This window comes from Typha latifolia, chromosome 7, assembly GCF_019914945.1.
Source record: "Typha latifolia isolate L0001 chromosome 7, TyphaL0001v2, whole genome shotgun sequence".
NCBI lineage: Eukaryota > Viridiplantae > Streptophyta > Magnoliopsida > Poales > Typhaceae > Typha > Typha latifolia.
In genome coordinates this window covers 4,267,420-4,282,668 of record NC_133092.1, presented here as the reverse complement: position 1 = coordinate 4,282,668, position 15,249 = coordinate 4,267,420, and the positions used below count along the sequence as shown (strand labels likewise).

General features: G+C 34.9%; 2 protein-coding genes across 2 annotated transcripts; one reads left to right on the top strand and one right to left on the bottom strand.

The window, feature by feature from the left end:
- Window positions 1–2,898: 2,898 nt before the first annotated feature.
- Window positions 2,899–7,436, top strand: LOC140792523 (uncharacterized). The gene is made up of 6 exons (XM_073143581.1): window positions 2,899–3,184; window positions 3,595–3,724; window positions 4,611–4,811; window positions 5,334–5,501; window positions 5,902–6,340; window positions 7,152–7,436. The coding sequence occupies exons 1-5, from the start codon at window positions 3,051–3,053 to the stop codon at window positions 6,337–6,339; spliced, it is 1,071 nt and encodes a 356-aa protein (XP_072999682.1). The 5' UTR covers window positions 2,899–3,050; the 3' UTR covers window position 6,340; window positions 7,152–7,436.
- An 803-nt stretch (window positions 7,437–8,239) lies between these two features.
- On the bottom strand, window positions 8,240–13,602 carry LOC140791847 (uncharacterized). The gene is made up of 5 exons (XM_073142532.1): window positions 13,182–13,602; window positions 12,947–13,052; window positions 11,601–11,812; window positions 11,302–11,508; window positions 8,240–10,149 (listed from the first exon to the last, which is right to left on the bottom strand). The coding sequence occupies exons 1-5, from the start codon at window positions 13,368–13,370 to the stop codon at window positions 9,052–9,054; spliced, it is 1,812 nt and encodes a 603-aa protein (XP_072998633.1). The 5' UTR covers window positions 13,371–13,602; the 3' UTR covers window positions 8,240–9,051.
- Between the last annotated feature and the right edge of the window lie 1,647 nt (window positions 13,603–15,249).

Below are 15,249 nucleotides of genomic sequence, written 5' to 3'. Positions count from 1 at the left end.
TGGAAACTGTTGATCCTATCAACACTTCTCAAATATATATATAAGCCATTTACATAGAAATTTTATATTCTTTAAAATTATGCCAAGTTTGACGAAATAAAATTTATATAAGTTGCCGATTTACTAAACAAATTTATCAAATAATTTAAAATTTTTCGTATAAGCTGCTGACCTAGTAAACAATTTATATCTAAAAATTAATTAGTAATTTTTAAACATATCTAGTCTCACATTTAATTTTTTAAATAAATTAGACGTGTAAAAAAGTTCGAGACAAACTTAAAATAGTCAAAAACTTTATATTCGAGCCGATTTTCTTTTTTTCTTTTAAAGGCAGACAAACAATGTCAAATTGGCCATTTATTTGAATGAAACAGGATAAAAATCTTTTTGTAAAAAATAATAATAATAAATTGGCCACTTCCTGTTCAACTACCTATTGTAGTTTTGGGGTCATTGTTTAATCTACTGCCACAAGCTGCTATTAGATTATGGGCATAACTTATTAATAGCTATGGCCTACTTATCTGATCATGACTTGGATACCTCTGGAATTGTCCATTAAGATGCTAAATCTTGCACAGTTTCATGTGCTAGTATCTTATCAAATGGCCTGACATCTGCTTTCTTTCCTCCTTTTAAGTCTGCAACCATTGAGAAAGAAATTCATATAATTAACATAAGCAACCCAAAACCCAACCACTCAACCCATAATGCATTTGATCATATACCCAATGCCAAGCTATGGTCAACCTCAGAATTTTGATTGTTAAAGCAGTCAGTGTTAGCTCCACTCTCAGCTTGGAAAGGTCAAACTCTTTTTTTTCTTTTCTTTTCTTTCTTTCTTGGCCCAGATGGCATTAGAATGCTAGGAAGTTTCAGCCTAACCCCACTAACAACAGCAAAGAAGTGGGCAATTCTGGGAAGTACTGTGGTGGAATGCCTAACAGATATTGTTATTCTTTAAAAGCTTCATTGAATTGTAGCACCACCTAACAATATCAAAGACAAACAGTTTGGTCATTTATTCTCATGGAAATAGGAGGCCTTTTATGGTAGAGGATAAGGTAGCCTTTTATTTTTTGGGTCATCCTCCTAAAATATGAGCTTTATCACATCAATATTTGTATAAATTCTAACACATTTGCTATCCCAAAGAATTGAAATGGGTTTTATGGTATTAATGGTTTATCACTGAGATACCACTTTGATAGTACTATATTAATAAGATAATATTTTTTAAAGCTAAACTATTATCATAATCTTAAATTTTGAGAATGTAACATAAGGCTTGCATGTATAGTTTAGACCTATTATAGTTTCTTTTTGTTATTAAACTCAGCATCTTTACAAAGAGAACTTTTTTTTGTTAGAAATTTCATTGTGTTATGGATTTTTTTTATGGTTTACAATTATTGTTTTTTTAACAAAAAAAAAGTCCCTACCTTTTAAAAAGTTATCTAATTAACATCACTGTTATAACACCCTTATGTTGGGTATCACATGTTAACTAACTTAAGTAACCTACTTCTCAAATATCAACATTATCTTTGTATAACAATTTGTGACAGCAATACTTTAAAATTGAATAGAATTGGAATAAGAATTATATAATTGTGAGAGTAGAACAATTTCATATGAGCTTTTATGGGCATTGATTATGACTGTAAATTAGAAACCCTAAAATATCACTTTGAATAAGATCAAATATTTCTCTCTAGATTCTTATGAAGATAGGAGGCCTTTTTTTGTGCAAATTTTTCATTAACAAAAAAAATTATACATGGTAACAGGTAGTAGTAAAGTAATGGTGAAGCAAGTTCTGAGGAGGTGCAGCTTCCTATGTACTCCACATGCAATTTCTATGGAGATATGAGGCAGATCACAGGTTGGGTTTATATATTCTTTCTCTTTGTTGACATAATTATATAATTTGTTGTCCCTTTGTCACCACAGAACTATGATGAGTTTTAAATTTATATCATAATGGGACTAAACATATCATGTTAGTTGACATTTCTTTTCTCATTTATGGCCACATGAGAGTTCAATAGTGAAGTGGGTTCTAGTCTTCTAGACATGGATGTAAGATCCTTAAATTTAAAAAATTAAATTGACAACAACATCTTGTGCTCCAGAATTTATTTTACTGTCTTAGTCTACCCACTAAATTTATTATCGAAGAATATTTTGACTAACTCAACTATCGTGTTATAAGTCAATAGTAAAACCGTTGAACTATTCAGTGCTTTATATAAAATAAAAAAAATCATTAAATTGTTCAGTAATTTTACTATTCATAAAAATATTTTATTTCTTTTCATATAGTATACTAAGAATTTTATCTGTTACATATTGAATTATCTATATGTGAACTACTTAACTGTTTAGTGTTTTATAAATAGTAAAAGTGTAAAATTGTTTAGTATTTTATGAATAGAATCGTGGGACTGTTCAACACTTTATTTTCTATATAAATTGTTAAATAGTTCAACGATTTTACTATTTACTTATAACACGGCAGTTGAGCTAAACAAAACATACTCCGTTTGCTAGTAAGATTTGTATGGATGAATCATTCTAATAAATAATAATTTAGGCATATCCATTTTAATCAAAAACTCAAAAATTGTTAGCATGAACTTGATGCTAATTAGAGGAGGAATAGTTCTCCACAAACCAATTTGGTTCTTCCTAACTTATCCATAAATTAATATTAAAAGAAGAAGCGTTCAATATTATATTGACATACATAAATGACTGTCTTTCTTTAATTCATAAGAGATTCAAATCTGCTATCATCCTATGCACATCTTAAGCTAATAAATTAGAGTTCTCATTAATCATTATATTTTTATTTAGATTAAGATTTAAGATTATAGATATTATCTAGGACGGAAGGTCGTGAGCTGGCGGGCTTTTGGGGCAGCCCTAAATTGAGCCATTGCACGCAAGCTTTTAGCCCAAAAGCCTAGTACAGACTACCAAGCCACGATAATCGGCATCCTTCTCGCTTGGAACAGAGGAAGTCTCGAGGAGGGGGGAGAGAGATGTCGAAGACGCTTGTGCAGCCCGTCGGTCAGAAGCGGCTGACCAACGTGGCCGTCGTCCGCCTCAAGAAGCATGGAATCCGATTCGAGATCGCCTGCTACAAGAACAAAGTCCTCTCTTGGCGCTCCGGAGTGTACGCCTCCTCCTTCCTTAAACCCTAGCTCAATCCTTAGCGTTGAGTTATTTGCTCTGTGATGCTCAAAATCGTAACTTTTATTAGTACTTAGCATGATGTTGATTAGCCCATGAAGTGATTATTTGCTGTTGAGCGAGTTTTCGAATGCGTTTTGTGTTTTTTTTTCAGAATCGTAAGAATTGAATCAAATTTTGATTTTGTTAAAGAAGGTTTGTCGAGAATCTAGATGGGGATGTTTTCAATTCCATTGATATGGAATAGAGCACACTTACGTTTAAAAATGTTCTTTTGGTATGAAGTTAAGTCATTTTGTAACTATCTGTTAAGTATCAGCTCTGATTTGCTTCTCTCCCTGGATTTGGAAATGTTTCTTAACTCGTGGTGCCATTCTTTTAACATTCTTGAAGAGAGAAAGATTTGGATGAAGTCTTGCAGTCGCAGACAGTTTATACAAATGTTTCTAAAGGAATCCTTGCCAAATCAAAGGATTTGATGGCAGCCTTTAAGACTGACGATCAAGCAAAGATATGCTTGGAGGTGAGCTAATTTCATTTATATCTTTTCTGTTTCTTCTTCTTCTTCTTCTTCTTCTTCTTCTTCTTCTTCTTCTTCTTCTTTTTTTTTCGGGATGTAGCAAGCAAAGATGTTTAGCTCAAGCTAGAATTTTTTAGGTTCTCTCAAGCCTCAAACTAGTTTTCTAATATGGCCAAACAATTTACTGGGTTATTGATTCAAAACTTGGTATGGTTTGTTTATTTGTAGTTGCCACTCAGCTGGGATTCTGTTTCAAGTCACCTTGGTTTGTTCATCTTTGACATGCAGGAGCACTTTCTTGCTTTATGCTTCATGTTATGTTGCTTGTATAAGGTTAACTGTGTGATCATCAAACTTACAGGGAGATAAGACTAGATATGCCATGCCAACAAGAAAATCATATTGATAACTTCAGTAGAGATCATTATATGATTAATTACCCCTCTGGGGGATGTTTCAGTTGTTTACTTTAAAACAATGAAGTATCTAACTATCTATATTTTCTCTACATTTAATTAGCCCTAGCATGGATAGATTAAAGCAAAAAAGAAAGCTGCTTATCTATTCTATTGAATTCTTTCTTGTGGGCCTAGAGTGAACTTACGATTATCTAGTTATTTATGTAAATTAACAATAACATATTGATGTTATAATCTAATCTTTTTCTATTTGTTATGTTGAATGGAAATTAAGATTGGTAATAAATAAATATTCTATTTGATCTTCTTTCCATTGATTTCTCTCTGATTCATTTTTGAATGGATCAATACTTTTCCATGTTTCTAAATCTGTTTAAGATCGTTCTTTTACCTTTGGCCATTAACTAAATGTGTAAGTAAAAGAAAGATATTTTCCCATGAATTGTTAGTAAATGACTTGCTGCTACTAGATTTTGGAGAAAGGAGAGCTTCAAGTTGCTGGGAAGGAGAGAGAATCTCAATTAACCAGTCAATTTCGGGATATTGCAACTATCGTGATGCAGAAGACTATTAATCCAGAAACTCAACGCCCTTATACAATTAGTATGATTGAGCGACTTATGCGTGAAATACATTTTGCTGTGGATCCTCATACCAGTTCAAAGAAGCAGGTACTTTGCTCTTCCAAAATACTGTGCATACTAATACTTGAATTTTTCTTTTGAAATCCAATTCTTAAATGGCATCTTAACTCTTTGTCTCACTTAATTTGGTAATAATTCCACTTAATCACTTGAAAGTTGAAACAATTTCAAGACATTCATGAAGAGTGCAAGTTGGCAGAAGCGTCCTGCATTGGGACACCCTTTCATGCGGAGTGCAAGTGTAGCCACTTTTGTGTAGCACAGATATTTAGGAAATGCAAATATTCCTTCAATAACTCCCATGTTAAATTTCTATATAGTATTTGGAAGACAACTTTGCAGACATTTTTTGGCCTTTATTAGATTACAGCATCTGTCCTCTATCTAGTTGTTTGGTCATCCATTGCAGTGCTTAGAGTTGCAACAATAGGAACAGGGCACATACAATAAATATTTCTTATATTCTGACAGATGGAATTGTATAGTAGATTACATTTGGAACAAGGTGTAGTAATTGTTTATATGGATATTTTCCTTTTCCCTTTTCAGGCACTAGAAGTTATACGTGAGTTGCAAAAGCACTTCCCAATAAGGCGATCACCCATGAGATTGCGGCTTGTTATACCGGAGAAGAACCTTTCTGCTCTCATGGAGAAACTCAATGGTTGGAATGTTAGCATAACATCAAAGGATGAATCTGGAAATCAGCCCTCTGTTGTAAGACTGGAAAATGTTTTATTTGAAAGTGCATGTCATAATAAGGGCAATACATTCTTTTATGATTGCTAAAGAACACACAATGAATTGTCCAAGATAAATGATTTAATTCCAGACTTACACAATGAGTTAGTCCTTTTGATTATATAGAGCATTCACTAAGTTTCTTTTACTTATATAAATCCACTAATGAGAAAATCCCACAGAAATCTAAGGCCAAGTTGTTCGAGAAAGCTCTATTTTTATGGTTATTGTTCCTAAGAAGATCTCATCAAGTTATCAATTCCTTGCTTATTAGATGGATAAGAATTCACCTGTCATCTTTATGTTATTTGTTCATTTTGTTTGTGTTTTATCAATGTGTCTTTTGTAAACGAACTTTCTAACTTCTTGATTGCAGGTCTGTGAGATTGAACCAGGACTTTTCCGTGATTGTGATGCCTTGGTAAGGAACTTGCAAGGGAGGTTGGAGATACTTGGTGTGTCAGTACACGTAGAGGGAGATGCTCATGTTGACCAGTATGAAGATACAGAAGACTTCCCATCAAAGTCCACGAATGACTCTGATCCCGTCATCCAACTAAGTGAGAGAATACAGAAACAGAATATTTCTACTGAAAACAAAGTTGGTGAAGAGAAGATTAAGCAGAGCAGATGTAACACATGTGATGCAGTTGTGGGAGATGCTAAACAGTACAGAGAACACTTCAAAACTGAGTGGCACAAGCACAATCTGAAGCGGAAGACAATGGAGCTTCCTCCACTGAGCGCAGAAGAGTGCTTAACTGACATTGAAGTGTGTGATATGAAGACAGATCTAAAGGAATATTCATTTTAAGGTGAATAAGAATTTATTTGTGCTAATAGAAGTTGTCTGGCAGTTTGCACAACATACATATACTTACGTCCATCACTATAACTAAAGAGAATAAAAAAAAATTAAGATCACGGTTAACCCTACTTGATGTTGTTGATGGATATATAGTTTTCTTTTGAGTTAAGGGGATAGGACAAAATGATGAGAGCTTTCCATTGGCTTCCAGGGAAAAGACTCCCGATTTACCAACAGGCAGGCAAAGCAATTGCCTTCTATGATTCTATCATTTAGCTCAGATTTCTCTGCCTTCATCAATCAAAGAGTGTTTGATATGCCACTGGAGCCACTTTCTGAATCAGACAATGGTCCCCATTTAGTTGACTATAATTAGCTTAATGTAGAACTGTTGTTTTTGTGCAGCTCCCCCCACTCCCGTCCTTTTTCTTTCTTTTCCTATTTACGTTTATGTTAGCTAATTTTGTTTATATCAACTTCTCTTTTGAGTAAGATAAAATGTTCTCCAATTTACTTAGGCACATTTATTATGCTACTTTTGGTCTTTCAATTTTCTCTGATAACCCTGTGAACAGCTTCTCTATACTTTTAGATCTCCAATGCTTCAACTGTGTGATGGAATGGAGACTGCCCAAATTTTGTATAAAGAGACCTAGATATTATCCTTTTTATTGTCTTGATATTTAAGGGACCTAATTTCTTACTTCCAACTAAACAATTATTGTCTATTGTCACAAATTCATGTAGCTCTATCCAATTTTTGTTTTGTGCTTATTATTCCATCGTTTCTGATGAAAAACTTATGCCTTATGTTGCAGGTGGTATCTCAACATGAGCAGAGACGCAGCAACCATTACTTTTGGAGGTATATGCTCACGAGATGAGTATTAGATAGAACAGCATGTAAGAGGTTTTGTTACAGATGGTTCCTTTTAAACAATTTATAACTTATAGTGGTGGCTTTAGCCAACTCTTTTGTCCCAGTAAAAATACAATTTTACATAGCAAAATTTCTTCTTTCAAAGTTGTCCATACGTGATGCTAAAAGTGAAAATTTTGAGCACATTGTTTTTTATGACTTGATGGAATGTTTTCCAGCTCCAGGGACTTGTGTGTTGTACTATTTTTCTCAGAATTTGTTTGCCAATCATAATCGATATTTTTCCTAATGGAGTGGCTCTAAAGCATATGCATAAAATTAATGAGAGCAGATATGGAACTTTCCCTTGCATCATTAGGTGGTATTTGTGGCACTAATTGTAACTGGTCTACATTCTGGCAAATAAGCCGTGGGGAAGTATTTTATTATGCAACATAGATTCAATTGATCAATTGCAACTCAAGTTTTTTAACCCTTGGTTGTGCATTAATCTCATATAAGAGATTGTGCTTCCGAATAGCTTGTTCATATGTGATCTTTGCTGGTCGACATTTGTTCTCTTTTAAGAGGGATTATAACAGGAGCTTCAGAATCCACCTGGAGGTGAAACTGGAAACGAGCAATAATTTTGGTATGTGAGTCTTGCATCTATAAGCGAACTTCTCTGAGAAGGGATAACAATTTGCAAGAGAGTAGGATATCAAAATAATGAATGGCTCTGGCTCGGGCCAAATTGAATTGAGCTGAGCTTGAGTAGAAGTCGACTTGTTCGGGCTTCACCTCAATAAGCTAAAATTTATGCTGTATATATGTTTAGGCTGAGCTCAAACTCAGGTTTGAATTTAGCTAAGCTCATTTAAGGCTTAAATAAGTGAGCTCACTATATTTGTTATTTATCACTTAACCCCTTATAGTTCTAAATTATATACAACTGCCTAACAAATGTTAATTTTAATAAAAGATAACAAAATACCTTTTTTGTTTTGTATTAACTAAATAGAAAATTATTTTTTGTGAAAATATCTGTTATCTTATGCTTCTTTCGCCTCAATCTTTATCATAAGCAATAAAACTACAAGAGAGGTAAGTGATACAAATTAAATCCAACAAGGCACATTAGAATTTGGCATACGAGGGGATAAAATATATTTTCCCCCTTTTTCTGTAAATAGAAACTAATGCATCGGAATTGCATTGAAGACAAAAATTGAGGAAACCCTGTTATTGTTTTGAGCTCCAATTGCTCCAGGTAGGCAACGTAGGAAAGGAACTGCAGAAGATGTGAAACAGTGAAAGCATCTGAGCTGACATTACAATGAATTGGTACAACCATATCCTGGAGAAAGATCAGTATGCAAATGATAGGCAATTCATAGCTAACAGTGTACTTCACCATGCCGAAAAGTGCTTACTGATGCAGTAGCTACTTGATGAACATAAAAAAAATGCTTCTGGCCTGTAATAACCCAGACTTCCGATTCGTATGCCCTTGGCCATCTCTGTCAAAACCAGTTTCTCTTGAACCAACACCAATGCCCTCTTTACAACCAAAGGCATAAGATTTTGTTCTCATTTTGAGGAATTTCAATTCAAATGTAAATTCTTGTCTCAGACATGAGATTGAGTAGTGATGCCTGTGCATCTCAGTAATCAGTCTGAATTGATAAATTTCTATATACAGTGTTTCCTATAAATTCTCAATGACATATAAACACTCAAAATCATCTGGAATACTGAAAAATCTACCATCGTGACAAACTGAAGTTAGCAGCCTTGATGATATTATGCTGAAAAGTCTCATGATCTCATGATCAGAGAAAAGATTAAGAGAGATTATCTCATTGTAAACTATAGCAACAGCTCAATCTACTATAATTGGATCCAGAGCCCATCTTAACCCGTTTAGAGACTTCCTTAAGTTCAACTAATGATGGTAGAGGTCGAGGAACAGGCACGTTCATTGATCTGTACAGCTTCCTTAAGCTTGCATTGAGACCTTTTGATGATCCGACATATGACATATCCTTCTCAGAATCTTCTTGTTCTGTACTAAGCTCGGAAACACTGCAACTCCTAGAGCATTTTATCAATGATGTGTCACTTCTAACTGCACCCCCTTCCAATTTATCAACATTCAACTCAGCCATACCTTTCCCAGATAGCAATGATGCTTGAACTGCAGCTGCCTCATCCAGTGACAATGATTTCTGCACTCCATCTGCCATGTTGTCCTCCTGTGAGGGCGCTGATTGCTCTACATCTGAATTGTGCTGAGTGGAGGGTGCTGCTGCTTCCTCGTTGGCAACATAATACTTTGTTTTTTCTTCTTTCAGTATGTCATAATCTTGGAGTCCAAGTCTCGCTCTTCCAAATAATGTAATTGGTAATTCACTGGATGGTGGAGATAAATCAAGTTTCAGTTCAAGAGGATCCACAAGCAACTCAGTCTGCAGCTCGTTGTGATCAGAAGTGGACACTCCAACAGCAGAAATAGAAAGATCAACATTCATCTTAGCCTCTGAGGTTGCCACCAAAGCTGGTGCCAATGCAAATTTTCTGAGAGGCACTTTGAATAATTTCAACAATGGATCATCAGGGGCTAAACGGGGTTTAAAACAATGTTTCTTGACATAAGACAGCTCCCTAGCTAGGCAAGGAGGAGTAGTGGAAATAACCCACTTGGGCTGGAGAAGTTGCAATGCACACTCCAACTCAGCTCGGGAAGAATGCATGGAGAAACAGACATGCCAAACTCCAAACTCATCTTTTTCAGCTTCTTCTAGACTTAGTTTCTGCTGTTGAGTCATCCCTAATCTAGCATTGCTTGCATACCACTGTGTAGAAGGACGAAGAAATAATGGTTCTGGCTGAAGATTCACTCGAGCCTCTGCACGTTCTTGACTTGCTCTTTCACAAAGCCTGGGGAAACCTACTACCTGAGAAAAAATAACTATACAACTAAAATTGCAAAGGAATATTATGGAGCTGTATCATTTCCTTGTGCAAGAGCATAAAAAAAGAAATGCAAAATATATGATAGTCTGTAGTTGTATATGTATTTATACATGTTACTCCACCATTCCTGCACTCACCAATTCAGACTAATTCTTTTTGGTCCTGTTTCATGTGTACCAGAAGGCAATAAAATAATAAACCACTAATTTGATGTTTGAAAATCAAGGTCAGAAAGGCCTAGAAAAGGCTTCCTTAAATACCTACCATCTGTAGAACACAACTCAGTAGAGAAGTTAGGTAGAAAGACTGAGCAATGGTACCAGACCAACTAGCATTTATATTTTGATCAACAAGGCTATATATTATTTGAGCATCTTAAAGCAATGTTATGGACCTACAATCCTTGATGTTGAGTAGCATAAATGTTTATCAATGCATAAAAGGTCAACATGCAAATACAAAAGAATTCAGATTTATACAATAATATATAGTGGAGAAAAAACAACTGCATCGCAAATTTTAAGCTTGTGAGATTGGTCATTCTAAATTAGCATCAGAGCTATCTATTGGCCTGAAAGTTGTTCTGCTAATCATGCAATAAAAGACCAACCACCATCTTGTTATAGTGTATTACCTATAAGCATGATTCGGTGCATTGAGTGTGACACCACCATGCTACCCTCAATGAAGTGGGAATGGAAAGTTAAGTCATGCATGCCATAAACATTTCAAGAAATACGATTACAAATTACAAAACGAACTCAAGAGTTTTCCTGGAAAGTGCATACTAAAAAAATCTCAATGCACGTTTAATTTTGTTTTGGAAGAAAATTTTGCATCTTTGGAATTTGAACCCAGCGTATCAGTAGTCAGCTAAAATTATAAAACAAAATCTTCTATCCAACTTGAAAGAAATTAAGAAACCATCGAAGTGATTGCATATCTTTTAAGCACCTTGCTAAGGGCAGAGTAGAAAGATTATGTATATCACCAATGTCACCAATCAGCAAAAAGTATGCTCACATAGGAACACTTGATAAATCAAATAGTAGAAAATAAGTACATGTTGTGAGTGTTGCCAGCTCTTAGAGTGAAACTGCATTCCAGTTTATCAGTTTTAATGGAGTCCATACCTGAAAGCGACAAGACGAATCATGTGAAAGGATTTCTGGAGCTGCATGTGAAAGGGCCTGAAAGCATTCTGAATTGATTGTCTTGTCAACAAATATTTTGGACCCAAATGTTTGGGATACTTGGACAAGTATCTCTTCCTGGCCAAGAAGATCACATGCAAGATAAACAACAGGCGCATGGGGATGCTTCCATATGCAACTTATCACCTGAAATCATTGACTCACAGGTTTAATTGGTGCTGCTGCCAAGTATACATTATGTTAAAAAGAGCAAGAGCATATGTTAAGTAATAGAAAACCTGCTGGATAGAGGATTGCTTGCTTGGAAATTTAAGTGAGCATCTACCAAATGTGCAATCTAGAAAAAGGTAATCAAGGTGACACACAGTTTCTCTCCCTTTCTTGGCTATGTACTTCAAAGGCAAATTTTGCAGGCAATCAGGTGTGAGTCGAGAATCCCCAGTATGCAGTAGATTTCCAAACTCACCTTCAAACAAGAACATGGCAGCCCCTGAAAGATGAAATCATGGCATATGAGGCATCAATTTCTTAACTCGTTGCTATACCCAAAAATGTTAAATGTTGATATAATGAACAACAGAAACAAAGAGACAATTTGCATAATTGGTATAGTCACTGCAAACAGAGCATCTAAATCTGTGTGCATTTTAAAAGGAGAAGCAAAAAATCAACTGAAGCAGTGGCTTCCTTGACAATGAGTGACCTTGTCGAAAGTCCATAAAGGCCACGGTGATATGCCTGAGTAAAGAGAAAAGCTTCATGAGAAGGTTAGGTCCATTGAGGAATCATCTGAGTTCTTCAATCAAATAATTCTCAGCCAATTTAGTCATTTCCTTGAGAGTTAATTTAAAAACTAAACGTAACAAATCTATGGAAGAAAAGTAAGGAACCCCCATTTAAAGAAGAAGTTCTGCCTGTTTCGCATATCACCTACGTATTTTTGAAAGAAATTTCCATATCAGCAAAGAGAATGAAAATGAGATCAATGAATATGAAACGTTACTCGTTCTATCACTGGCTGACAAAGTGTGTTGGTATAGTATTGGAATAGGCTCTACCAAAAAAAAAGAACTTCATTCAAGTTGTACATTGATCATTCGGAACCATGTCAGTATTATAAGCAGGCCAATAGTCACGCTGAGAGAAAACGTCAGGAACCATACCAGATTGCTCAATGTACAAAGACAACATGGTCAGTCACAAGTGGCCAACTGAATTAACAAGGTCAACTCAAAAAGTTTATATGTCCAACCAAACGTCGTTTATTATCAAGCATCAATGTACACAGTATACAGAAACTTTCATCGATATAGCACAGACCCTTATGTGCCAAATTCTAGGGAAAATTTCTTAAAAACTTCAAAATGAAAGGAGAAAATCTAGTAGATAGCTAGCTCAACAACACTAATAGAAAAATGATAAACAAGGACCGAGAAAGTCGAAGACACATGGTAGCCAATTGTGACTATGCTCTTCATAAGCATAATCCCAACCAAAGAAGCCCAACGTCCATCCAACTATCACTATACAATTAAATAACTTTAAAAAAAAATAAGGGCACAAGATTTTGAATTCACAGAAATTAAACATATCTTTAAATCTTCAAAAAATCAAAATTTGGTACCTGGGCAGTGATTTGCATTGTATGCTGTGACAGAAAAAGCCCCTTCCGGATCATCGATGAACACCGACTCACCGACCTCGAGCTCCACAAATAAGGACTCATCAAGCTGCAAAAAAGACACCCAAAGATCCAATTTTGGATGTGAACACGAAATGAGTCCTCTAAAAGGAGTAAAATTCCCATAAAAGCGACCCAAAACGCCAAAGACAATAAAAATCTTGAGTAAAAGAAGAACCTGAGGAAAATAGTGAAGGGCGAGGGTCTTGGTGAGTCCGGTGGCGTAGATGGGGTAAGAGCCGTGGGTGGCGATTCCAGCGAGGTGATCCTTGTGAGCGTGGGTGAGGAAATGGTATCGCTTCCGATTGGAAGCGGGAGTCCACGTGTCCACCGAGAAAGGAAGGCCTTTGGGCATCTCTATCGGCATCTTATCCTTATTCTTCTTCTCCTAATTCTCTGCTTGGTCTGCGCCAATTCCCCGATTTTATTCACCAATCTGGTTTATATTTCGCGCGATCATGCTTCTCCTCCTTCCTAGAGAAGGAAGAACAAGTCCTCAATTGGAGGGATCCGAATTCCAATTTGCCAGATTTCCCTCTCTTTGGTTGTCGAATAATTTGTACGGAAGGCTAACGGATCTGTCCATTATCCAATAATCCAAACCCGATAATATATTTTATTATTTTTGATAAAAATATGGTATATCCTGGGTATAAGAGAAAAAGCTCTTTTACACAAAAACACTCTTTCTGATGAAGTCCTAAGTAGTCCATTAGAGCTCTGGACTTATTGGATGCTTCTGATGATGGGAAGCTTCCATGGACAAGGAGGGGGAAGAGGGTAGGAATGAGAGGTTCTTGGTCTTGAGCTCTGGACTTATTGGATGCTACCATCTTGGAGAATTATAAGACAAAAGAGGAAGAGAGCCGGCGGTCGCAAAAGTTGACATGATGCCGTAACTCGGCTTTTAAACATGTTTGGATATAGTTTAACCGTGTTCGGGTTATAAATAGATTAATATCGTCTAACACAATTATTAAATGAGTTGTGTTCGTATTTATTGCCTCAATTCGTTAACTCGTTTACGACCCACCAACTTATTTATGACACGATAACTTATTTATAATCTGACTAACTTATTTATGACACGAAAAAAATCTGTTTATAACATGAATAAACTCATTTATAACTCGAATAAATCCCTTTATAATCAAAATACATCATAAAAAACTAAATATTTTATGCCACCCAATGACCCCTTTATGATTTGTGCAACTCATTTATATCTAGATTCATATACGAGTAAAAAAACTAAAATACGAATACAAATATGGGTCGAATATCCATTTACCTGCATTTTTTTAAAAATATTTTATAGTTTTTAATTTGTTTATTTTAAATGGTTTATATTAATATTGTTACTAATAATGTGTTCTATATTATTTATAGAGATTGATTTGCTAAATCAATATGTATTTGACATGCAATTTTTTTAAACTCTTAATATTTTGTGTTAATTATCTCCGTGAAAGTCATAATTTGTGTCTAAATTAAATCCATATTTATTTAAGATTTGATCCTCTATTTAAAAATTATCTAAATCATATTCAAAAATTCTCTGTATTCATTTAGTTAGAATATAATTTTAAATTTTATTATCCATCTAATATCCGTTCCGAACCAAAATTTGGATCAAAATATTGGTTAAGCACTATCTTCCGTACTGTTTTCACCCTAGGTGTTTGTAGTTTTAATTTTGTAATGGCAGTATTATAAGAATATTATAAAAATAAAATGAAAGGATAACAAAAGGAGAGAAAGAAAATAGTATTTTACTAAGAAAACGTCGTTTCGTTAGATATACGTGCTTGATATCGACTGATTTGGCCTGTTTCGATGCATATGTATAAGATTCATAATCAAAGTTTTTGACGAAATTAGTCACATCTCAAACTATTTTTTTTTGATCGAACTAAATCATCACAAACTTAATAGCAAAAGGAAAGGAGGAGATTATTTCACTAACTATCGGTAAGATTAATATTCTACTCATTAGGTGGTCTAGTTCAGAAGAGAGAGAGCACAATCCCACGTAATGTTGGCCGAAGGATTGATTACATCTTTATCCCTGACGACGATAGATAACATCTTCACCTGTAAATAATTCTTTTAGGTACTACAGTATATTATCTAAGGAACGGGAACAAATCATTTCCACTTCAGATCATAAAAGCAATTCAAGGGCATATCTGCGATGCAATACATGAAAAGCCCACAAAAACGAAGAGAAATAAGATAGTTTCCTT